We start from the raw sequence: 26,932 nt of genomic DNA, 5'->3' as shown, positions 1-26,932 counted from the left end.
GTTGTTAATAAACGTCCTGACCTATTTAATATTTTTTTAATAGTTTTTGTAGATTAAATGTAAATGTATTCATTTATTTTTATTTTTTAATAACTTGATTAATCTCCTGGAAAACAAAAGGGGAAAAATATGAATCAAAAGACACAATCATCAGGGTTATTAATTACATAACATTTTTCCTATTTCTCATAGCAAAGTTATTGACGTGAATAACAAACAGAGAAATGTTTTATAATATAGTTTTTATTTGAGATTCTTTGATAGCTTTCTATGCATTAAGTTGCACTATAGGCTGGGCAGAGCGTCCTCTCATAAATCCTGTTGGAACCATTAACAACGTACTTTTATTACAAATTTTTAAAAGATTTTTTACCTCATAAACTGCAGTGCCATTTAAACATAAAACGTCAGTCAGAGAAATGAACACTTAGTGAATTAAATAATGATGCAACATCACAGCATATAACAAAGGAATATGACACCTAAAAATGAACTTTACCCGAGTGAAGAAACTAAAGTAAATGAGAATACTTCTGCTAATGGAGAATTTTCTTCATGACACATGAATCAGAAACAACTTGGAACTCTTTGCTATATTGTGGTGATTCGGCAATTCTGTGTAAAGTCTGTGTAATTTTAAATCTAAGCATGTAAACATTTTCTTTCACCATGAATAACTCAATGAGGAACAATAGTGCTATGATAGTGCTAGTCCTGCAACCCAGACAGGATAAAAAAAATAGCCAATACACCTACTGCCATGTACTCATGGGTGAAAGAAAATGCCAAACTGGCATTTATAGTGTTTTTTAAAAAAAAGATTCTAATTGTGTTTAAATCACCTTAAATCACCTAAGCAGACTAAACATCATTTTGGTTCAAACAAGATGAGACAAATTTAGCATAACTTATACAAACAAAGGCAAAACAGACACAACAAATTTGCTAACACACACAGGTCAGATAAACATCAGAGGTCGTGACCAGTGTGGAACGAAAACAAATGTTTCAACAAATTCTAACACAGTAAACAAATGAAAAAACCCAAACATTCTTTGGCAAAAGCAGTTAAGAACCAGGTCACTTTAACTTTGTCAACATTAAAATAAGCTAAAGACAATATACACAGGTTGGATGGCACAAGTACTGGCTGTCCGATCACAAGTAACCGACAGCCTCTTTCACCCTCTTGAAATCTCAGTTCACAGATTTTCTTTACCCCCCATAACACTTCCTTGCCCTCGGCTCTGAAATGAAGCTCCTTTTCCTTTCCTAATGCTTCCTGCGAGGTCTTTGAAAAAGCATGGCACTTCCCGTGAGGTCAAAGACAGAACCAAATGTTTCCTGTGAAATAAAAAAAAGAACGAGGCACTCTCTCACCGAGACATCGCAGCGATTTGTCTTTTCTTCCTAGAGACCGAGACTTGACCAGATGTAAACACCACATGTGGCACAAAAAACACACAAGCCAAAAAAAAAAAAGATGACAGGCGATTTTTCTTCATCCTCATTGTATCCCACTAAAGTTCAAGTGCAGCGAATAATAAATAAGACAGCTCCAGTGGGAAGGGCGCTTTTGTGGGCGTGCACAGTTTAGGAACCGAGTTGCTGGTCCAGCACATCACACTCTGTGCATCTTCCACGTTTCAACTCAAACCATCAAAATATCAGCTTCATATCAAACAAGATATCGTTTTACGAGAAAAAAATCTAAAGAATAAGAAAAAGTCCAGTGCTTGAGAAAGATTATCCATCCATCGGACCAGTCAAAGTGATGCACGCCAGTGGAATTTGCACCCTGCCTGCACTTACCACACCTCACAGCGGTGGCCTGAGTTCATAGGTGAGCCCAGAGGGCACTGGAAATGCTCTGCAAACTCGGGCGAGTTGGACAGCGTCCCAATAACACGATATTTGGGTGGGCTGTGAGGGTCTGTCATTAAACCCTCATGAGCGCTTTCTGGTGTCCGTACTGAACACCAAACCTGCACCAAAAAAACATAAGAATGTTGGTTAAAGTTTTGATGCTTCCGTTTACTACATAATTGATAGCTGGCAGTGGTAGCTTAATGGTTAAGCTAGACTAGTATTCAAAAAGCTGCTGGTACAAGCCCCACCATCGGCGTGTTTCCACTGTTTGGCCTCTGAGCAGGTCCCTCAACCCTCAATTGTTCAAATATTTCTATAAAGAATTAATTGTCAATAATTGTATTAATTTCCCCAAATTATGTACATGTTGTCACTATAGGTGTAACAGCTATGAGTACTTGTGCACAATGATCCTAAGAATTAGGGATATATAGGGATTCTACTTTCAAATAAAGAACATTCAACCTGATGCACCTAACTGGTGAAAGAATAGGAGATTAACTGGTGGCCTCATACCTGTGCAAACCCCACAAAGAAGAGTTGGTCATTGGTCAGATTGACAGCTGGAAGTCTTTTCTCCACTCCGTTCTTCCTAACCCATGACCTGTAGGCCTACAAGCACAACAACTTTTCATTAACAAATCAACCCATTATTAAATTAAACATCTCTCAAACAAATCTCATATTCTGTCATACCTAGATCATTATATGCTAGAAGAGATCAAATGTAAATATATTGTACATTTTATAACAGAATTAATGGTAGTCTGGGTGATATAGGTATTAAAAAAAAGTTAAAATCATTTTAAACTGTTGATCTGAATGTTTTACTGTTACTGTTTGACTGTGGTATAAATATAAGGTGACACAAAAGCCAACATCAACACTAAACACAACATAAATCCTGGTTGAAGATTTGCTAAAGATGGTAGCACTTAGGGGGTCAACAAGAATCCAAATTCATAATTATATGTCACCTGCAATGCAGAAAATATTTATAATGTGTGCAAGAACAAAGACTTTTCTTTTATGTAATCATGAGCACCTGGAGTTCAGTGACTCGATCCTCAGAAATAGCTAGATCTAAACCCCACTGGTGAGCTTAAAATGAGAGTCCATAAAAGAAGTACTAGGCGCCAGAGCATCCAAAAAGATTTAGTATTAAAAATGGTACAAAAGGCTGCACAGGTTGGTTGGTTGGTTGAGGTTTATCGCCATTATAAGCTCTGTATTTAGAGCCATCTCTATGGCGTGCCATTTGTATGTTTTAAAACATTCATATTAAAAAATATGTTAAAACCATTAAAGGGGTTTTAGGATACAGAGATATATGTTGTTTACATGTGCATCAAAACTGTAGAGGTTCAAATTACAACAAATGTTTCAATTTAATGCTTTTCAGAAATTTTAAAATTTTTAAATGAGTAGTTTTAGGTCGCTCAGGTGGCGTAGCTGTAAAGACACACGCTGGAACCAGAGCTGGGATCTCAAATACATCGTATTGAGTCTCATATTGTGGGTTAGCTTTGTTCTCCTCAATCAGAGCGGGGATCGGCATTGGTGGAGAGAAAGCATGATGCAATCGGGCAATTGAACAAAATGGTAAATACTACTGGCTCATGTTACGCCATACAATTACAAAACAACATAACAGAACAGACAAAAAAGTAATTATGTTAATATTAATTACTATTGTTTTACTATGTAAGAAGAAACAGATAATTGCTGATCATGTTTTGAAGATATTTGGTCATGCACCCATATAAAAATTCAATTATTTATATAGAAAAATACTGATTGCCTGTAAAGAAATCAAATTTGCTTGTCAACAATTTAAAGTTTATTAAAAAAATTTTAATAGAAAAGAACTTGCATGATAGGCAGCCTTTAGACCTCCATTATCAGCGATGTTTTCACCCAGGGTTTGTTTTCCATTAATATGCTCTCCATTGATGGTGTACTGAGAGTACTGATCCACCATACACTCAGTTCGGTTCTTAAACGCCTCCACTGAGGAATTCTGCCACCACGGTCTGAGATTCCCATCTTTGTCATACTCTCTGCCTACACACGAAAACAAATATCAGTGACAACTTGTGTGTTTGGTGGTGTGTATTTACTTAGCAGTGTGTGTTTGTGTGTGCATTTACCCACCCTGGTCATCAAAAGCATGGGTAAGCTCATGTCCCATAACCACACCGATGCCTCCGAAATTCAGCGCTCTGTGAAACAACCACAAATTTAACTGTGTAATAACTCAGAGTTAACATACTGCATAAATGTAAGGTACTGAGTACAACAACACACTGACTTACTTGGGGTGGTCACGGGCATAGAATGGGGCCTGGAGGATTCCAGCAGGAAAGACGATTCCATTCTTGGTGGGCATGTAGTACGCGTTTACAGTAGGTGGCGTCATGCTCCATCTATAAGTTTACATAGACAAATCGACAAAGCACTTGCATTAGACCACATAACTAGGAAAGTTTTAACTCATCCCACACACAACACAGGTTTAAAAAAGTAAATACAATATTAGTACTGTAATAATATGTATTAAAAACAGTATGATGTGGATTGGGACAAAGCCAGAAAAAGTTACTGGCTTATAGTGCAATTGATAAGAACAAATAACAAAATGCTGTTACAAAAAAGCAAAAATATGCCAAAAGGTTACCAGTGTATATTGTAACTGTGTTACAGTAAATAGAAAATAGATTTCTAGCACTAGTTTGGATAAGTGTTAGTAGTGCGCAATTTGCTTTTCCATCATAAACACTTATGGAAATGATTAAAGCTTTGTCTCTGATTATTTGAGACATAATTATGCCAAGATAATTATGCCAAGACGTGTGCCATTTTAGTAATACATTTAAACTAATGCTGGATCATCACATTTATACATCCATGCAATATTGCCCATCATTCACACTTAAATCAGAATTAACAGTGCATTTTTGACAGTTGCTGAAAATTTCTTTGTAAACACAGTGCTGTTCTAAGCTAGTCTGGACAAACACACCAGCAGTGTTATACTGAATAAAAATGTAAAATTTTAATCACAGCAAATACTGATGAATACAAAAATATAAATCAAACATTTCTCTAGATTTTTCCAAATTTGACATTTTGTAAATTGCATTAATTCTTTGTGATAACTTTTTAACCTAACAACTGTAGATAGAAATTGTAATGTTTTGGCTGACCCAACTACTTCTATGTGGATCTAAGTCTTCCAAGTCTTGGCTTATTGCTTTGTGTCAAACTTTGTGAGAGAACTGTCATTCATTTCACAAAAACACTTAATGCAAGATTGTTTAGGTCTAAGATTAAATTTTAATAAGAACTTTATAAGATTAAGTTTTTCACCATCTGCCATACAAACTAGTTTAGAGAATCTAGAAGTTTCTTCGTTTGTGTAGGCCAAAGCCAGAAACCACTGTAGAATGTTTGTGAACTGAGCTCTTACACAGCGAATATAATTGATGTGACCATTCTTGTTTTTTTTTATTATTTTGTATTATTGTATTGCATATTCCTTAAACCCTTAAAATTGTCTCTAGCTTTGTTTAGTTCATTTTTTTTATTTAAAATTTAAAAGACACTGACACACAATGGAAAACTCACTGATCCTTGTTTGGAGGCTTGCGCAGTTGGTCTGCCATCACTCTTGCAGAGAAATTGTAGAAGTTGAGCATGTTCTGGAAGAAGTTATCATCTGTCACTTCGTACTGCAAACACATAAAGTATTAAATAAGTACATTTGTTTTCACATCATTAGATTTTCCCAAACATTTTCTATTTTATATTCAACTAGAAAAGCTTATACATGTGATTTAAATTAAGTATACTCACGCCATCATATACATCATCAAGATCTTTAGGATCCAGGATGAAGTCTGGAAAACCGATCATGTCATAGATGGCATCAGCCTTTAAAAAAAGGCAAGGCAAGTTTATTTGTATAGCACCTTTCATACACAGTGGCAATTCAAAGTGCTTTACATAAAGAAAACATTAAAAGCATTAAAACAATCCTGAGATCTACCTCAGGCTTTTTTGCAAACATTTAGTTACAATTAAAAGAACATGACATTAAAACAAGAGAGTGCTTTTAAAAAAAAACTTGAAAAAGAACAAAAATGTGATCTGTTATTAAGATAAATCAATGATGTAAAGAAACTAAAATGGAATCACAGATTTAGAATAGATTTACATTTCAGATGTCAACCTTTATATGCATACAACTTTAGACAGTTTGGGGAAGATTTCATAAATATATGCTAATTCTTATTTTAATGCCTGCAACATCTAACAGCTAATTGTCTGACCTTCTTATAATCCACTTTCTGTACTCCACCAATATTTGGATTTTCATAGTTGTTTACTTTGTGGTTCATTGTGTGGATCAGAGTGGTTGTTTTGGAAGTAATTAAGAGTTTTGGTAAGTAATAAATAGGACATGAACCTATTTATATATTTTCTCCAGAACAGTGCTGGCAAAGCAAAGATAAGGGATAAATTCTCCTCTGGCCATCTCAGAAAGACTGTTCATGACCCCTCTCAATAGCAGACCTATTTTTGTGGTTCTTGGATTCTGTGTCTATTCTGAAAATGTTACTTTCAGTATAATGAGACCACTGTTCCATGTACTTTGTACTTGTACAGCTGTTTGTAAAAATGATTCTGAGACCTGAAGTGGGAAAGTGAGAAATTAAAAGGCCATGCCACAAAATTAAATGACATGTACAGTAAATTTCGACCCCTGGACTTTTTGTGCACTTTGTGTTGTGGATTTTATTTTAAATGACTTTAAAGGCTTTTAAAAACTGAAATTTCTTATTTACAAAAGTATTCAGACTCTTTGCTGTGGCACTCCAGATTGTGGTCAGATACAGCCAGTACAGTCTTTAAATTGATCGGACATAGTTTGGAAAGGCTTTCACCTGGGTGTAATGTCTCACAGATAATGCTGTATTGTCAGAACAAAAAAAAACAAGCAATGAAGGCATGGATCAGGGCAAGAATATAATAGCGGCCACTACTGAGGAACAGCATATGACAATCTGTTTGGAGTTTGCAATACAGCATGTAAGAGACTCATGATGAGGGGATGAGAGGGAAAATAATTTGTGGTCTGAAGAGATATAAATTGAATTCTTTGGGTAAAAAAAAAAAAAAAGACTACTACTTCTAGTCCATTATCTACCATTATGCAGACTTGAGTTCAGAAGTACATACACTCATATTGGATTTATTTATTTATTATTATTAGGGTACACTTACTTTTTAACCACAAAGCATTTATTTGGGTTTGGACAGTACATGTTTATATTTACCTTATCCTTGGCAGCTTGTCGTGTCTGATCGTCCATCCAGTTGAGGTTGTCCAGTGCGTCTTTAAAAGCAGTTCGAATCTCATTGATCATTCCCTCTGCCTGTACGGAGAAAACATAAGTCATATTTTTTAATTTTTTTTTTAGCTCTGGATGTGTTGATCAATGATCACTTCTTATGTATAAAGGGGAATGGTATGGTGAAACTGGTAAAATGTTAGGCTTGATCAGCTGTGATGTACTTCTATGAAATTTATAACATATGATCTAGCAGTACTGGAGGACGCAAGCCATAAGGAAGACATACACACTGGGCTACAGCAGTTCTTATCCCCCAATTCACATACACACACACTCACTTACTAGGGACAATTTAGAAAGCCTATTTTTTATTTTTATATCTTGGTGGAGAGTACATAGTGCTTGAATGCCAATAATTTCAAAACTTTTTATTTTATAATAAAAAAGACTACAAAGCTAGGGTTACTCGGTGCACTTTAATGGTTGAATATAGAACTAAGGTCCATTCTGGGCCTCAGCAATACTCACAATTTCTTTGCTGTGCTTGTCAAAGGTGGCTTTAACAAAAAGCGCACCCAGAGCAAAACCTAGAGTATCATCAGTGTTCCCAATGCACGTTTGCCAACGAGGAGTACACGACTGTATATAAAACATATCAGATGGTTAGTATGTAGGAAAACATACACTGGTCTAATTAAAAATGATAAATGACATTTAACAAAGTTTTCTGATTTACTTTTTTGGTGCCGTAGAGACTTTCCAGTAGCTTATCCTGGGCATTTTCAAAGCGCTGATCGAGGCTAGATGCTCCTTTTTGCACCAGATTCCAAATCATGTAGTTATTTAGCAGACTGCATTAGAGAGAGAGAGAGAGAGAGAGAGAGAGAGAGAGAGAGAGAGAGAGAGAGAGAGAGAGAGAGAGAGAGAGGAAGAGAGAGGAAGAGAGAGACCAGAGCAAAAAAAAAAAAAAAATACGGCAATATTTCTCAACCTTTTTCAACCAGTAATGCAATTTTAATGACACATAATTATCAGTCCTAGCCACCACCAAGTGGAGTTACCCACCCGTTACTGTACGTAAGTATATATAACCCATTATGGACAGCATATGCATGAGTGGAACTTCACAACTAAGCGAATCTAAGTTAATAAACTTAAGATTTTAAACTACAACCCTTTTTATTTAAACTACAATTTAAAAATCTTATTTTCTTAAAGAAATGGCAGGAATAATTTAACTAGAACTTACTGTTTGTAGGAGAAAATAGCTAACTGCTGTTGGGTCATCTAGTTAGGTTTATGTAGCTTTACAATGTATAATGAAAAGCATGTGGAAACCCTTTCAATTTTTAAGTTCAGGTGTGGCACAGTGGCTCGGTGGGTAGCACCGTCACCTCACAGCAAGAAGGTCCTGGGTTCGATCCCTAGACGGGACAGTCCTTTCTGTGTGGAGTTTGCATGTTCTCCCCGTGTCTGCGTGGGTTTCCTCCGGGAGCTCCAGTTTCCACCCACAGTCCAAAAACATGCAGTCAGGTTAACTGGAGACACTGAATTGCCCTATAGGTGAATGGGTGTATGTGTGTGTATGTGTGTGTGTGTATATGTGTGTCTGCCCTGTGATGGACTGGCGCCCCGTCCAGGATGTTACTGTGTGCCTTGCACCCATTGAAAAGCTGGGACAGGCTTTTGTCCCCCCCCCCCCTCCCAGTTAAGAGGTTTGACTGAGTGACTGAGTGTTTCAGACATGCTCTTTGTTAAGAGGTGTATTAAGTATACATATGATTCTGACTTTGTGGGAACAGTTTCCTGGTTCAGCATGATTGTTCCCCTGTGTACAAATTAAGCCAAAGGCTTGCACAGAGCCCTTATCGGAATGCTACTGAATAACTTTAGGATGAATAGGACAGTCGATTGCAGTTGGGATTAACTGGAAGTCAATAATACAACTGACTTTTTTCCTAACATTAAAGCTTGGCTCCTTTGACTAAATGAGTGAAAATTCCCACAAAGACACTACAAAAAGTGTATAGTAACATCAAAGGTTAGTAATGTAAATGATCTATAGTTATGTAAATGATTTTGAAACTGAATGTCCAACAGGTTCATAACCAGTCGTATATATTGAGATTATTTTTTTTATATTTTGCAATCAAATTGGCATGACAAAATAAAATCAGAAATGCATTTTGGATGATTTGGCCTAAAGAGAGTAATGTTGACCCTGAAAGAAACCAATTTAATTTGTGGCCTTCAGTGCGGTAGAAAAAGAAAAAAATAATCAAATGTAATGTCAGGGTTAGGGTTGGGGTTAGGGTTAGGGTTAGGGCCTGGCTGGAGTCTCAGACACATGTGCATACTTGTGATCAGTCTTGTTGATGAGGTCTGACACCTGCTGCAGGTATTCCTTGGCATACACAACCACAGGCTCCGTGTCATTCAATTCCAGGGGTGAAAGAGTAGCAGTAAGGTAGTCCAACCAATCCACAGCAGGAGCCAGTGCCTAAAGAACAGATTAAAAAAAACAGATTTGCCACTTTGTATTATGCAAATAAAATATTGCTGCTTAAATACTAAAAGTGTTCATTATTAGTCATTTCTTTACGCTCTGCAATAATTTGTGTGGAACGTGCATACATTTGAGGAATGTTTTATATATTTATAGTTGCAAGATTGTGCTACAAAAGGTCAGGTTAACTTCTTTTCAGTCCAAAAATCAACAAAATGTATTTTAACTTAAACTGTTTTGCAGGGCAGCGGGATATTCCACTAGAGCACTAGCAATGGGATTCTAAACTCTCCAAGTTCAAATCTCAGCTCTGCTACCAGTCAGCTGGGTGCCTTCTTGCAGGAACAATTGGCAGTGCCAGCAGCAGATGAAATTGGCCACTAGTCTGCTTTGTAAGATAAGACTAGACTAAAAAAGAAGGTGGGGTCTTCGAAGCTGTGTAAGGATCCTGGTAATTGGCTGAGGAGCCTGTACAAAAGTGGAGGAATGTGGAAATCTGTGAGTGAGTTTCAGTTCATGAGACAAATAAGTGAATAAGCAAATAAGGGGACAGAGGACAGTGGACTGTGGACTGTGTTGGGCAAGTATCCCCTCCGTGGACATGATTGGTGTCCTAAGCAGTGGAAGACTAATTGGTTACACTAAGAGAAATATGTTAGATATAAATAATGTTAGAATAATAATAACAATAATATGCATGTTATGCAAAGTATTAAATATTCCAAACTTTTTAAAGTAATTAATGAAACTTTTGCCAAAATCTAAAATGTATTAAAATATAAATAAATAAATGATTAAAATGTCAGCTCAGGAACAAAGCCACTGTGCTTCTAAATCACATTTCATGAATTCAGAAAAATGAGGTCTGGTGAAACGCCCTTGGCAAATGTTAAGCGCTGATTTATGAAACTCAGTGCTCAGTAAAGCAGCCTCTTCACTCTGGCCTTCATCAAACACAAAAAGTTCAAAGCTTTTTGCAGAACGGCTGCCAGCTCAAAAAACCTTGTTTTACTGGATGAGTTCTGTTAACAATAAGACAAAAATCACATTAAGGAACCTTTAAAGCTATCGACTCATGGATCACGCTCAGAGAAGCAGAGACATGTAGCCGTAATGAGCCATCTCTGTTCTGTTCTGTGCTCTCGCTCATCCTCCCTCACTCACTCATACAGATCATAAAAAGTTTTTTTTATGTTGCTTGGCAACCGTTGCTATAACAACAAGCAGGCCTTGAAAAGGGTGCTGGCAGCGGGCTGAATGGAGAGGATGAATCCTGCAAATAATGAACTGATAATGGCAGATTACAGAGGAAGGTGTGAACAATAGTGCATCTGCTGAGGAGACAATAAGAGCACATGATGAACTGTGGATAGGACAAAATGTCTTATTTCTAAGAAACCGGTCAGGGTAAACAGTGAAGCTTGGGTTTAAAGGTGGTTTGAAAAAGTCACTCTGAAACGAACATCAGAACTCTATATTTACTTACTCAGAGACTGTAAAGTAAACTAGTACTGGCAGGATTATTCAGTTTATCTCACAACTGTCTTTTACATAATTGTAATTATTCAGTATATTATTTTATGCTGTGTTTATTATACCTTTATAATACTAAAAGCATTTATTATTAAGGTTCGAATCACACAGGGGATTGTGGGGGCTAAAGATCTGGCCATCCCAATCAATACTTGAAAGGGGGGACTCACTAGTAGGCTAAACTGTAACTTCAAGCTAAATTTAGTAACTAGCTGATGTTAGCATTATCAAAATACACCGATCAGCCATAACATTAAAACCACCTCCTTCTACGCTCACTGTCCATTTTATCAGCTCGACTTACCATATAGAAGCACTTCTATATTTCTACAATTACTGACTGTAGTCCATCTGTTTCTCTACATACTTTTTTAGCCTGCTTTCACCCTGTTCCTCAATGGTCAGGACCCCCACACTTAGTAGGTATTATTTGGGTGGTGGATCATTCTCAGCACTGCAGTGACACTGACATGGTGGTGGTGTGTTAGTGTGTGTTGTGCTGGTATGAGTGGATAAGACACAGCAGCACTGATGGAGTTTTTAAACACCTCACTGTCAATGCTGGACTGAGAATAGTCCACCAACCAAAAATATATCCAGCCAACAGTGCATCGTGGGCAGCGTCCTGTGACCACTGAGTAAGGTCTAGAAGATGACCAACTCAAACAGCAGCAATAGATGAGCGATCGTCTCTGACTTTACATCTACAAGGTGGACCAACTAGGTAGGAGTGTCTCCAGCAGCGCTACTGTGTCTGATCCACTCATACCAGCACAACACACACCAGCACAACACACACCAACACACCACCACACCACCACACCACCACACCACCACCATGTCATCGTCACTGCAGTGCTGAGAATGATCCACCACCTAAAGCATACATAGTCTGTGGGGGTCCTGACCATTAAAGAACAGGGTGAAAGCAGGTTAAAAAAGCATGCAGAGAAACAGATGGACCACAGTCAGTAATTGTAGCACTACAAAGCACTTCTATATGGTAAGTGGAGCTGATAAAATAGACAGTGAGGAGACAAGGAGGTGGGTTTAATGTTATGGCTGATCAGTGTATAGTTGACACAATCTAATTCAGAAACAAAGAGCAATAAAGTGTATTAAACAAGCTAGACAACCAGGTACATTAACATACAGTGCCTTCTCTGGCTTTCGCAACTTCAACCTTAATGAAAATGCAACCAATAATGGAGGTAAAAGAAGGCAGACGAGGCGAGAAACTAGCTGATCCACCCCCCATGCCCCCCCTCCCATTTGTCACTGTATAATTCGCACTCTGAACAGAAGTGTTATTATGCACGCACACTTAACACATAAGTAACTTACTGAATATCACAAAACATCTTTAATTTTGCTATAGCCAATCGGCATGTATTAACTTATTTGTACAGTGTTACAGTTACCGTCTGTATACTGTGGTGTGGTTACTCTTCTGTCCAACAGTCCTACTTGGTGTATAGTAGGTTTGTATGCAACCTCTGGTTTAAAGTAAATCTTCGGAAGATGCTGTGCAATCCAAAGTATCTTGCCCATTACTGTTAAGACTAGGTCTGATTCTATATCCTACTGAAAATTATGATTTTAAATAGCACTTAATGGGTGACGAATAAACAATAGTTGCTATCAAGGCTGATTTACAGTTTGTTACTCAGGCACACACCTGTAGCTCAGCAATGGTGATTTTATGATAGATTTTCTCCTCGTCCCTGCGCTCATCCTGGGGAACAGTGATATTGGCAAGCGCCGTCTCAAAGTCCAGAATCTGCTGCATCTGGCTCTGAGTGGAGTTTTTTTCTCCTCCCAGTAATAAGCCCAGTTCAACCATGTAGTCCAGATATGCCTTCAAAACCTAAACACACACACACACAAATTGAGAAACAAACGTGAACTACTCCACCAGGTTGGTAATAATTTAATTAAAACTATTTTTAACCTTATGCCATGCACTGCTTCTTTATTGTATGGATGACTGCCTGTCATGAGTCAGGCATCAGTATTTAACGTGCAATTATACATAGACAGCTGTGAGTAAACCCACACCCCAATACTATGCATATGCAATATGGAAATGTTAACCATCTGTGTACAGTCCTTTCAATTGTTCCACAAAAATTTGAATCCTACCTTTTCATTAGTCTTATTGAGGTAATAGTCCCGGGATGGAAGGAAGAGCCCTGATTGGTCAACCTGGAAACAAAGGTAAACAAACAAAAAATAAGTAGTTTAATTTAACACACCCTCAACGTGTTACCTGGGGTTTATATAGCTACAGCAATAGAGTAATACACCTGTTATATCTCCCTGCTGCCTTTTTATAAGCTCTCACCAGTATGTTCTCACCTGTGATGCCTTTTTTACTTTGTTTTTTGACAACCCTTTGTTTTTATTGTCCTGGGCTTAGTCTAGTTTACTGTACACACATCTTTAAGCCTAGTCTCCTAGTTGTGTTTCTTGTTCATAGGTCCTTTGTTTATGCTCACTGGCTTATCTTCAGTACTGACCTACATTTGTTTTCATTCATTGTACAGATTATAGATATTCCAGTACAAAAGTTATGACCAGTACGTTAAACTATGTCTGGCAGCTATTTTTTCCGGCTGTCGGGCGTGCCTGTGTGGGTTTGGTTTAGATGAAACACAAGTCTTTTCATTTGTACAGCCCTTGTCTAATTGGCTAAACACAATCCAGTGGTTTTTAACTACTCCTCTTCAGGAAGTGTTTTATCTTGATCTGGTTTACAGTGGGTCCAGCACCACCAGAGGTACACCATAATCAGCCTATCACTTAACTGTTCACATACTTACTCACACCTAAGGACAATTTTAAGCAACCAATACATACCTCACATGTGGTAACCATAGAATGAACACAGGAAGAACATGTTAAACAGCTCACAGACAGTAACCAAAGGCAAGGTTCGAACCTAGGGCCACATTGTCGTGCCACTATGCTGCCAACAAAAGGTTCGGAGATGCATGCTATGCTGTGTTTGCTCCTCCACTGCTCGAACCAGCACCTCCACCAAACAGCAGAAGTTGCTGTTGCACCTAGCCAGGTTGGTAGCACTGCTGGGACTCTTACATGGAAGCTTGATCTCCCCATGGGGTGGGCTAGGGCATTAGACAGCTATGCCTGATGGGCATTGAAATATGACCTTCCTTACAGTAATGCACTGGGATGGAATGTGGGGTTGTGGTGGAAACACCTGTGTAAGTCATGCTTAGACTAGGTTAGATTCAAGTGTACCTGAATGACATTGCTGTTGGAGTTTTTGGGGTCCACGCTGACCCCCACAGTGAAGAATGGCTGAGCTCTGTATGGACCTGACACTGTCTTCAGCACCTCCATGAAGTTATCCTTGTCCCAGGGTTCGGTAATGTTCCAACCTCCAGTCTGAAAAGATCCAGAGCATTAACAGCACAGCATTCTGTATGAATAGGTGTATAAATAGGACTAGTTTGTCTGCCGCTCATTGAAAAGTACATGAAGCAAGCCTCTTGCCAAAGATGGAAGAAAACGTCTGCTGTCCTTTTGTCCTAAAAGGAAATATGTCTGAATGGACATAATTACATGCTACTATTTTTGGCATAGTAGACATTAAGTCAATGGTGATATAAGATACGGTTGACTGATTCGGCTGGTGTCATTCATGTTCCATATTTTTAATGTATCATAGATTACAGAAAAAATGTCCCTTTGCTTTATTGGCGAACTATTTACTTTACTTCACATGGGCACAGAAACGTTGCAAACTATAATCAAGGACCAACAAAGAATTAGAAGGTCATGCTGTAATAACAGAGCATTCTACAACACTGAATTAATAATAATGCCTTTCTGTATATACATATTTGTTTTATTTTATTTATGCATTTTCTCCCCTTTTTCTCCCTTGTCGCGCGTCCAATTGCATCCTCTCCAACAATGCCGATCCCTGCTCTGATTGAGGAGAACGAAACTAACCCATGCCCCCTCCGACACGTGGGCAGCATGCTGTATGCATCTTATCACATACACTTTGAGGAGTGAGTGCAGCTCACCGTTGTGTACGGAGAGACACACCCTGACAGCACTCTCTTCCCCGTCTCTGTGCAGGCGCCGTCAGTCAGCAGAGGTCGTAATTGCATTAGTTATGAGAGAGACCCTATCCGGCTTAAGCCCACCCATATCTGAACAACAGGCCAATCATTGTTCATGTGGCCGCTCAGCCTAGCCGGCAGTCAGAGCTGAGATTTGATATTATGTATTCGTGTTTCCAGCTCTGGTTCAGCGTGTGTTTTTACCGCTGTGCCACCTAAGCGCCTGTATGTATATTTTTAAGTCAGCACATAAAAAAAAACTTTATAAAAGCTTTGCGCTGTTGTACTTTAACCTGGAACGTACTGTAGTATGTTAGTATCATTCAGTTACAGAAAAATAACAGTTGCAACTCGCCAAACACAAGTTTATGCCTTCAACTGTATTTATCATAAAGCATTTGACTTTGAAAAATAAAATGGGCACCCGGGTGGCACAGCAGGATATTCCTGGAGATCAGTGCATGACTCTCCATGAGCTAGACTGGTGTCATGCGCAAATCCCCCAAAGTATGAGCAAATAAGAATGCAGAATAAGAACAAATAAGAACGTGGACTGCATACGCGTCAGAGGGAGCATGTGTCAGGCAAATATACCCTCGTTCAGGGTCCCCAGCAGCAGAGAAAATGGGAGAAAATGCATAAAAAGCAAGATAAATAGAAAAGGATTAAGTAAGACAGAAGTAAAACTTGAATAAAATAGATTTTAAAAAATACACTGGTGATTTACAACTCCAGATATCTAAGGGCTGTGGAGACATAGTGGTTAAGGTTCTGGACAAACCAATCAAAAGTTTAAAGGCTCTGGAGCAGGGCCCTCGCCTTCCAGCTGCTTGGACTGTACCCAGAGTCAGATGTTTTGAATAGAAGAGTCAATTGTATGAATATAAATGTAGGTTCTGAAAGGTTTCTGGGTTTCCTAAGCTAGCTATGGTGAGTCACTGAGAAGACGTATCAGTTCTGCACTTCAGTTACTTATCAAGCCCAGCTTCGTAAACTGTTTATTCTACAGCGGGTAAAACTTTAAACCAGGATGTGCTGCGATTTTACTGGACTAAACAGACTGTTGGATGACACTGACAAACCACCCATAGCTTGCGGATTTGCTTATAAGTCTGTGCAATGTTATGTGGGTTTCTTTGCATCCTTTGTCAACCAACCTGAGTGAAGGTAATCATGTTATAGAAGACAGCAGAAATCCAAGTCAGTTAAATGTATCTCTCTCCTGAGAATACATGCTATATCTAAAGAGAGCCGAGCCATGTTATTCAATCACTATTACACCGCCAGTACAGAGAGAGAGAAAGAGAGAGCGAGGATAGTGACAGCAACCATCACAATATTTCTAGACACGCTTCTGTGTGGGGAAAAAGCTTTAAATTAGACAAGTGCACTGCTATTTAACACTCCCCGATGAAGAGTACAAATCACTGAAGAGAAGCAGTTTTACAGTCCACTAGGCTAAAAACGGCTGACTAAATGAAATGAGTCTTGCCAGTCAATAGCTAGTATATTCATTGCAAGGTCAGTCTGGATTCCTTGGAAAAAAAGGGGCAGAAAACATACCTTAGCAATGAGGTCGATGAGTGGTTGGGCTCCCAGCTCCTCGATGCGCTGTTCATTCAGACATGACAAGTAGTAAAACTGAGCTTTCTTCTCCGCTTCACTGCTTGAGTTGAAGGTGCCGTTTTCTAGAGGACAAACAGATGAGATGAGCAGATGAGATTTGTTTGTTCAGCTGGCCTGGCTATGCCAGTGCTGCACACAGAAATATGTTTATTGTGGTTTCATGGCATTTAGAGACATGTCTTACTCCTCACGACAATCAACATGTGAGGAGTAAGACATGTATTGAAAAAATTGAAGAGTCTATTTAGTCTTTTCCCCTGGATCACCACACGCTCCCTCCGACACGTGTCCAATCTGTGGCCACTTCTTATCACCTGCCAATGATGGGTTCCTAAACAGAGCTGTATTGCGTACGGAGAGCCACGCTAAGCTCCGTGTGACTACCCCCACTTGCTCAGACCAGTCCCGGAGATCACACATCGCAGCGGCAGCAGCAAGCATAAACACTGTTCAACCTTCCCACCCCAAAAATTAACAACTGTGTTTGTGTGGATGCTCATCCAGGTCAGTGGCTCTGCTGAGACTCCCAGTGGTGAGTTAGCGTGTTATACTGCTGTGCTACCAGAGTGGTAAAAGAGTCGGAAAAATTTATTTTACTCGTACTTGAACTTTATCCTAAATAGATTGTGGACAATCAAGGTACTTTTTGCAATTGATAATTAAGCATGGAGTTTTCTATTGGTTAGCACGCTTGCTATCCAAATGTATCTTTTTGTCTAGTTTCTGTTACATTATGTTGTCACTGACTAGAGCTGAGGCTAGACAAAACTGCAGGGATTTTCTTATGTTCTTACATTTCTTGTGACGTCATGGATAAGTCCTTGCTAAGCAATTTGAGCAGGCTAATCACTCCAAAATTCCCCAATTATATTTAAAAACAGCTAATTTAGAGTAAAAGTAAAGCATATAAATGTCTCTTTTGGCCAAGCTGGTGTTTTCTTTAATAACAGACAGAGAGAGAGAGAGCTCAGTGACCCAGTGGGATTCATCTCTGAGGTACACAAGCATAACAGCATGACGGAGAGGCAGCTCTGTGGTTAGAGCAAAGGGTCATGGGACTGCCTGCTGTTTTCCTCCAGGACAACTAATAATCCTTGATTGGTTCCCAACAAGACAAAACACTGTGCAGAAAAAGAAGGCTTAGTGAGCAATCATTAATCACCACACAGTGGAAACGTGTATTGTGGTCAGATGAATGAGCATTTCATGTCTTTTTTGGAAAAAAATGGACACCGTGTGCTCCGGATCAAAGACGAAAAGGACCATCCAGACTGTCATCAGCAACGAGTCCAAAAGCCAGGGTCTGTCATGGGGACATGTCAGGACTGCAGGCAGGCCAGTCCAGTACCCGTACCCCCTTCTTCTGCCGCCATGCCTCTGTAATGTATGCAGCATGTGGTTTTGCATTGTCTTGTTAAAAAATGCATGGACGTCCATGGAAATATGACATCTTGAAGGCAGCATACAGTGGGGCAAAAAAGTATTTAGTCAGCCACTGATTGTGCAGGTTCTCCTACTTAGAAAGATGAGAGAGGTCTGTAATTTTCATCATAGGTACACTTCAAGTATGAGAGACAAAATGAGAAAAAAAAATCCAGGAAATCACATTGCAGGATTTTTTAAGAATTTATTTGTAAATTATGGTGGAAAATAAGTATTTGGTCAATAACAAAAGTTCAACTCAATACTTTGTAACATAACCTTTGTTGGCAATGACAGAGGTCAAACGTTTCCTGTAAGTCTTCACCAGGTTTGCACACACTGTAGCTGGTATTTTGGCCCATTCCTCCATGCAGATCTCCTGTAGAGCAGTGATGTTTTGGAGCTGTCGCTGGGCAACACGGACTCCACAAATTTTCTATGGGGTTGAGGTCTGGAGACTGGCTAGGCCACTCCAGGACCTTGAAATGCTTTTTACGGAGCCACTCCTTCGTTGCCCGAGCGGTGTGTTTGGGATCATTGTCATGCTGGAAGACCCAGCCACGTTCCATCTTCAATGCTCTCACTGATGGAATGAGGTTTTGGCTTAAAATCTCACGATACATGGCCCCGTTCATTCTTCCCTTAACATGGATCAGTCGTCCTGTCCCCTTTGCAGAAAAACAGCCCCAAAGCATGATGTTTCCACCCCCATGCTTCACAGTAGGTATGGTGTTCTTGGGTTTTTCTTCTTCCTCCAAACACGACGAGTTGAGTTTTTACCAAAAAGTTCCATTTTGGTTTCATCTGACCACATGATATTCTCCCAATCCTCTTCTGGATCATCCATATGCTCTCTGGCAAACTTCAGGCGGGCCTGGACATGTACTGGCTTAAGCAGGGGAAACACGCCTGGTACTGCAGGATTTGAGTCGCTCTCGGTGTAGTGTGTTACTGATGGTAGCCTTTGTTACTTTGGTCCCAGCTCTCTGCAGGTCATTCATCAGGTCCCTCCGTGTAATTCTGGGATTTTTGCTCACCGTTCTCATGATCATTTTGACCCCACGGGATGATATCTTGACCCCAAGGGAGATTATCAATGGTCTTGTATGTCTTCCATTTTCTTACAATTGTTCCCACAGTTGATTTATTCACACCAACCTGCTTGCCTATTGTAGATTCACTCTTCCCAGCCTGGTGCAGGTCTACAATTTTCTTCCTGGTGTCCTTCAACAGCTCTTTGGTCTTGGCCATGGTTGAGTTTGGAGTCTGACTGTTTGAGGCTGTGGACAGGTGTCTTTTATACAGATAACGAGGTCAAACAGGTGCCATTAATACAGGTAACGAGTGGAGGAAAGAAGAGCTTCTTAAAGAAGAAGTTACAGGTCTGTGAGAGCCAGAAATCTTGCTTGTTTGTTATTGACCAAATACTTATTTTCCACCATAATTTACGAATAAATTCTTTAAAAATCCTACAATGTGATTTCCTGGATTTTTTTTTCTCATTTTGTCTCTCATAGCTGAAGTGTACCTATGATAAAAATTACAGACCTCTCTCATCTTTCTAAGTAGGAGAACTTGCACAATCAGTGGCTGACTAAATACTTTTTGACCCCACTGTATGTTGCTTGTTGTGGGAATTCAAAATAACCCTTAAAGATTGACACAGACAACCGGGATAGTGATAAAAGCAAATAATCAATTTATTACTCAGCTGAGGACCAATCTCAATGCAAATGCTCACACAGCTTTACAGAGGAGAGAGGTGACTACTGCCTTCCCTATCACAGTATTTATACCCCCCTTTACTGCCTCTTCAGGCTAACTCTGCTCAGCAACCCAGCTCAAGGTCAACTTTCCACACTAAACTTTATCATTTTAGAAGAATGGTCAGTTTGTTACTAACACGGCTGTGTGTGTGTGGGTGTGTTATCAGTCTTTGGAATTCTGAAACCTTCAAATGTCTCTTCTACCCCTGCTAATTAAACTAAGAAAGCAGAAACTTATGAGTTTAATGCAAATAACTAATAAAATATAAAATTTCTAGTCACATGCTCTAAGATCTCAATGTACTTTTCTGAATTAATGCTGCCATCACAGAAATGTAAATGACCTTTGCCAAGGGCACTGACATGAGACAAGTAATCAGGGGAAAAATTTTTTGTCTCTACGTCATACGGGGTAAGAGATATAGACCTTAAAGTTTGGGGCTACGCTATAGAACCACCATCAGGCCAATCGAGCTGAGCTCGAGCACCTAAGTAGTACGAGGGACTACTATATGTTGACCAAGTACAATGTCTGTATGACTTACGGTTTGGTCTGTGCGTTTGGTTTTATTGGAAAAGAAGGACGAGGAGAAGAACTAGAAAAAATCTGAACAAAAACTATAGGGTTTCAGCACATTAGAACCCCTAATTAACATTTTCCACACTACTGCTTTACTGTGATACATTAGCAAGACAAACCTGTTTGTTACTGGTATTACACTGATGGGCACCATATGCTATATGGAAAAACAGAATCCTAACATCCTTTCAGTGAGGAAACATTTAAACCCACCAGCACATCTGTCTGATCACCTGTTTTTTGAGTATTTTTTCCATGTCAATCATCACTAATTCATGTGCTTGTAGAATAGAACACGAACATTATGTTCGAAGCCAGCGGCAGCTGTTCTTTCCAGATCTCATCTCACTCCCTCTGCTCTTGTGTAATCATGTTAATAGACAGAAGGCAGAATATTCCTCTAATAAATTCCGCACAGTGGCAGGCCAATTACCGGTCAGCAGGTACAGCCAACTGAAGATGAGCCGGGGGGAGGGGAGAAGATGCAAAGATGAAAGGGAGCATGAGGGTTTGCACCAAACTGGAGTGCAATTCAATACTGAACTCGCAGCTTTACTGATATTTGCATGTTTTTTGCTTGTTCAAAAATGACAATGGACGCAGCCCATCAGCTTCCATATGTTTCTTAATCTCCAAGCAAGCATAAGGTACCGAGAGTGCACGTGTCCAAAACACTCACACATCCCTGAGTACTTAGTACAGTAGACCCTTGACTTACGAATTTAATTGGTTCCAACGGGCTGTTCTTAAGTCAACATGTTCATTAGTTAAACCTATTTTTCCCATAAGAAATAATGTAAATACAATTAATCCGTGCCAGACCTCCCAAACCACCCCCTTACCTAACATTTCTAATGTCTTACATGGTCTTTTTTGTTATAAATACAAGTACATTTTCCCTTAAATCTTAAATAATAGAATATACATTCCTGTAATAAACAATAATAAACAACAATACACAGTAGTACTGTCCTGTACATAAAAAACACACATCACAATTCAGTACAGTACGTGTGCTGTACCATACACCATAATACATTTCCTTCTTTTTTATAAAATGTATCTACCAGAAACAACAATAACTCTCATATTTCTCTATTATTTCCTTCTTTATTTTAAGTGTTGTATTTTGTAGGTGTAATTGCACGAAAGAAAGAATACTTTACTCAGTGGACTTCCTTCTTCTCTCTCACTCACTGTGTATCAGACAGAGGGGACAGTGACAGCTACTGCAGCAGGAGTAATTATACAACACAACAACGCTTTCTCTGCAGCTCTTTTATATATTTACAGGTATATATATATATATATATATATATATATATATATATATATATATATATATATATACAGTACAGGCCAAAAGTTTGGACACACCAGCCAAAAGTTTGGACACACCTTCTCTTCAATGTTTTTTCTTGATTATTTTTATTTTCTACATTGTAGATTAATACTGAAGACATCCAAACTATGAAGAATTATGTAGTGAACCAAAAAGTGTTAAACAAACCAGAATATGTTTTATATTTTACCAACTCTACCTCTGCACAACCCAACTGATGGTCTCAAACACATTAAAAAAGCAACAAATTCCAAAAATTCACTCTAGACAAGGCACAAACATTCATTGAAAACCATTCCAGGTGGAAACCTAATAAAGCTGGTTGAGAAAATTTCAAAGAGTGTGCAAATCTGTCATTAAAGCAAAAGATGGCTACTTTGAAGAATCTAAAATATAAAACATATTCTGGTTTGTTTAACACTTTTTTGTTTACTACATAATTCCATATGTGTTCCTTCATAGTTTGGATGTCTTTAGTATTAATCTACAATGTAGAAAATTTAAAAAAATTAAGAGAAACCACAGGAATGAGAAGGTGTGTCCAAACTTTTGGCCTGTACTGTATATATATATATACAGTGTATCACAAAAGTGAGTACACCCCTCACATTTCTGCAGATATTTAAGTATATCTTTTCATGGGACAACACTGACAAAATGACACTTTGACACAATGAAAAGTAGTCTGTGTGCAGCTTATATAACAGTGTCAATTTATTCTTCCCTCAAAATAACTCAATATACAGCCATTAATGTCTAAACCACCGGCAACAAAAGTGAGTACACCCCTTAGTGAAAGTTCCTGAAGTGTCAATATTTTGTGTGGCCCCATTATTTCCCAGAACTGCCTTAACTCTCCTGGGCATGGAGTTTACCAGAGCTTCACAGGTTGCCACTGGAATGCTTTTCCGCTCCTCCATGACGACATCACGGAGCTGGCGGATATTCGAGACTTTGCGCTCCTCCACCTTCCGCTTGAGGATGCCCCAAAGATGTTCTATTGGGTTTAGGTCTGGAGACATGCTTGGCCAGTCCATCACCTTTACCCTCAGCCTCTTCAATAAAGCAGTGGTCGTCTTAGAGGTGTGTTTGGGGTCATTATCATGCTGGAACACTGCCCTGCGACCCAGTTTCCGGAGGGAGGGGATCATGCTCTGCTTCAGTATTTCACAGTACATATTGGAGTTCATGTGTCCATCAATGAAATGTAACTCCCCAACACCTGCTGCACTCATGCAGCCCCAGACCATGGCATTCCCACCACCATGCTTGACTGTAGGCATGACACACTTATCTTTGTACTCCTCACCTGATTGCCGCCACACATGCTTGAGACCATCTGAACCAAACAAATTAATCTTGGTCTCATCAGACCATAGGACATGGTTCCAGTAATCCATGTCCTTTGTTGACATGTCTTCAGCAAACTGTTTGCGGGCTTTCTTGTGTAGAGACTTCAGAAGAGGCTTCCTTCTGGGGTGACAGCCATGCAGACCAGTTTGATGTAGTGTGCGGCGTATGGTCTGAGCACTGACAGGCTGACCCCCCACCTTTTCAATCTCTGCAGCAATGCTGACAGCACTCCTGCGGCTATCTTTCAAAGACAGCAGTTGGATGTGACGCTGAGCACGTGCACTCAGCTTCTTTGGACGACCAACGCGAGGTCTGTTCTGAGTGGACCCTGCTCTTTTAAAACACTGGATGATCTTGGCCACTGTGCTGCAGCTCAGTTTCAGGGTGTTGGCAATCTTCTTGTAGCCTTGGCCATCTTCATGTAGCGCAACAATTCGTCTTTTAAGATCCTCAGAGAGTTCTTTGCCATGAGGTGCCATGTTGGAACTTTCAGTGACCAGTATGAGAGAGTGTGAGAGCTGTACTACTAAATTGAACACACCTGCTCCCTATGCACACCTGAGACCTAGTAACACTAACGAGTCACATGACATTTTGCAGGGAAAATGACAAGCAGTGCTCAATTTGGACATTTAGGGGTGTAGTCTCTTAGGGGTGTACTCACTTTTGTTGCCGGTGGTTTAGACATTAATGGCTGTATATTGAGTTATTTTAAGGGAAGAATAAATTTACACTGTTATATAAGCTGCACACAGACTACTTTTCATTGTGTCAAAGTGTCATTTTGTCAGTGTTGTCCCATGAAAAGATATACTTAAATATCTGCAGAAATGTGAGGGGTGTACTCACTTTTGTGATACACTGTATATATATATACAGAGAGAGAGAGAGAGAGAGAGAGAGAGAGAGACGGTCGGAGTCAACTTGTTCGTGATGTCACGTGTTTCAAGAATGTCGGTTCGTAATCAGTTCGGTTCGTAAAGTTGAAAAAGATCGTTCGTAACCTGAAATGTTCGTATAGTAAACTGTTCGTAACTCAAGGGTCTACTGTACATACTTTAACATTTACTGCATTTTAAATGCAGAATGCAATTTTATTATTTAAGATATTTTACCTAGCAGATGTTTAAGCATGGCCTGATTCTGATCCCAGATGCTGTTAAAGGTGCTCCAGCGTGAGCGTCCATCAGGAAGTGGGTTTTTGCGGATCCAACCACCACATGCATACTGGTAGAAATCTTGACAGGGGTCGACCGTGCGGTCTAGAGCCTCGACTATCTTGCTAGATACTGTGACACATGCCTCTGTCAGACACAGACCACATGATGGATCTGTGTAAAAGGAACACAAGTCGTATTAACTACACTTCACTGTAATGAACACATTTCATATTTATGAAGTACAAACAGTCCTACAATTACAAAATTTTAAGAACAAATTAATAATTAGCAAGAACCTTATGAAAATAAAAGGCACTCTGTTGGAACGTATCTCCGTGCGTTATTTGCTTTACACACAAACAATGGCCTTATTTACATTAAGTGTTATTTACATTACGCAACAGTATCGGATCGGATTACATGTTTTCTTCCTTCCGATATCCGATCCAGTGATTTGGGCCAACATCAGACAGATACCAATACCGAGTTTCTTATTGGTGCCAGCCCTACTATATATTTTAAAACAGTAATAGTTTTAGTACCACTATGAACAGGTGATAATTGCTGGGATAAAATAACTTTAACAGTTATAAAATGTATTAATGTTTTTCATTACCCAAATTTACATGCTTACACACTTTACACACCTCTCAGCTGTATTCTGTACACTGTATATGTAATTGGCTCACCTCTGTTGAAATGAACTCCCAAAGTAATGACACATGCAAACAGTGCTAATAGAGATGCAATGAGCAGAGCAGCTAGCACCATCTCCAACTGAGTCCTCCGTCCCAATCCACCGAACAGCTGGATCCCACCTTTCCGAAAACCCACCTGCGAAACAAATACTACAGTAAGCAATAAGTATGCTATTAAGTGTTATTTACAAAATAAAGAAGCTTATGTTTCAAGATGCAAATAGGAACCATGGACATTTCATAAGGACATGTATGTATGTTGTTATTACGCTGCTAATTAGGGTAACGGTGGGTCTGAAGCATCACTCGAAACACAGAGTGATGGTAGGAATACACCATAAGTGGGGATCAGGTGGCACACCAGAACTGATATTTCGAACTCCGGTTCAAATCTCAGCCTGGCATCTATTCAAACAATAACTGGCTCGTCCATCAGTGCCAAAATACGAATCGGGTGATTGAATGCAACCAGACTGGGAAAAAAAAAATTGGGTGGAAAAGTATAAAAAAAATAGAAAAAAGGGAACAAGACACCAGCCTGAATGTGCATCTAACATTAAATACACTACTTTACTGGATGGTAGTAAAAAAATAACCTTCCTGACTCATGTCCCTACAACATGCTTTACTACTGGTATGTCATTCTTATGTGTGATGTAGTCGCAATATATGCTACCTGAAAATGTGTGAATGCTGAACATTAATGTGAAATTCTACAGGTTTGTGAGGCAGAAACTCAGTTGCCACGTTCCACGGCAGATTCTGAGAACATGAAAACTCCACACAGAAAGAACCCTGGCCACCCATCTGGGGTATCAAACTTCCAGGGAATCAAAACTTTCTTGATTTCACCTTTTGCTGTGAGGTGACAGCGCTACACACCACGCCGCCTGTCGCATACCTAATACTTCATTAAATTAATGTCTGTCGGCACCCTGAACTCCTCGGTTCAAAACTCGGTGTTGCCACCGGTCGGCTGGGCGCTATTTAGCGAGCGTAATTGGCAGTGCCTGCAGCAGACACGTGAGACAGACAGACATACAGACAGATGGACAGAGACAGACAGATGCAGACAGGTAGGTAGACAGACAGATAGGCAGACAGATAGGCAGATAGATAGATAGATAGACAGACAGACAGACAGACAGACAGACAGACAGACAGACAGACAGAAAGATTGACAGATAGATAGAAAGCCAGATAGACAGACAAACAGACAAGTGTTGATAGATAGATAGATAGATAGATAGATAGATAGATAGATAGATAGATAGATAGATAGATAGATAGATAGATAGATAGATAGATAGATAGATAGATAGATAGATAGATAGATAGATAGATGTTAAATAAAAATAAAATATGAAATTACATACAAACAATTAGAGCATGTACTTTATGAGCAACTAAAAGACAAGGTTAATTTTAAATTTCAACACCAGTTTATTAAACCCAGGATGCTCAAGCTGCTCATGGTTTCATTCCAAAACCAAAGGTGATTATGACCTTGCTCAGAAGACTCTGGGAGGGGTAAATTATTACTCTGTTTAGCTTAGGATCAAATCTTGCTATAAATCTTTGCAACAATATTTCTCAGGTATCTTCAGTTCACGACATGTGGTT

The 26,932-nt window shown here is 39.3% G+C and overlaps 1 protein-coding gene across 1 annotated transcript in view; it reads right to left on the bottom strand.

Moving 5' to 3' along the window:
* Window positions 1–225: 225 nt before the first annotated feature.
* The window catches only part of ece2b (endothelin converting enzyme 2b), a 68,357-nt gene continuing 41,650 nt past the window's right edge, over window positions 226–26,932 (bottom strand). Inside the window, exons 3-19 of the mRNA XM_063016351.1 lie at window positions 25,301–25,445; window positions 24,567–24,782; window positions 16,926–17,050; window positions 14,530–14,676; window positions 13,408–13,470; window positions 12,944–13,132; window positions 9,584–9,726; window positions 7,963–8,077; window positions 7,755–7,865; window positions 7,209–7,307; window positions 5,725–5,802; window positions 5,497–5,600; window positions 4,185–4,295; window positions 4,024–4,091; window positions 3,743–3,933; window positions 2,386–2,481; window positions 226–1,985 (exon numbers count right to left, since the gene is read on the bottom strand). Coding sequence (XP_062872421.1) covers window positions 1,809–1,985; window positions 2,386–2,481; window positions 3,743–3,933; window positions 4,024–4,091; window positions 4,185–4,295; window positions 5,497–5,600; window positions 5,725–5,802; window positions 7,209–7,307; window positions 7,755–7,865; window positions 7,963–8,077; window positions 9,584–9,726; window positions 12,944–13,132; window positions 13,408–13,470; window positions 14,530–14,676; window positions 16,926–17,050; window positions 24,567–24,782; window positions 25,301–25,445 — 2,178 coding nt within the window. The 3' untranslated portion in view covers window positions 226–1,808. The remainder of the gene's footprint in view (window positions 1,986–2,385; window positions 2,482–3,742; window positions 3,934–4,023; window positions 4,092–4,184; window positions 4,296–5,496; window positions 5,601–5,724; window positions 5,803–7,208; window positions 7,308–7,754; window positions 7,866–7,962; window positions 8,078–9,583; window positions 9,727–12,943; window positions 13,133–13,407; window positions 13,471–14,529; window positions 14,677–16,925; window positions 17,051–24,566; window positions 24,783–25,300; window positions 25,446–26,932) is intronic.

The sequence above is a fragment of the Trichomycterus rosablanca genome, chromosome 20 (assembly GCF_030014385.1).
Source record: "Trichomycterus rosablanca isolate fTriRos1 chromosome 20, fTriRos1.hap1, whole genome shotgun sequence".
Lineage (NCBI taxonomy): Eukaryota > Metazoa > Chordata > Actinopteri > Siluriformes > Trichomycteridae > Trichomycterus > Trichomycterus rosablanca.
Note: the sequence above shows the minus strand (reverse complement) of the source record. Positions and strands in the feature narration are given on the sequence as shown.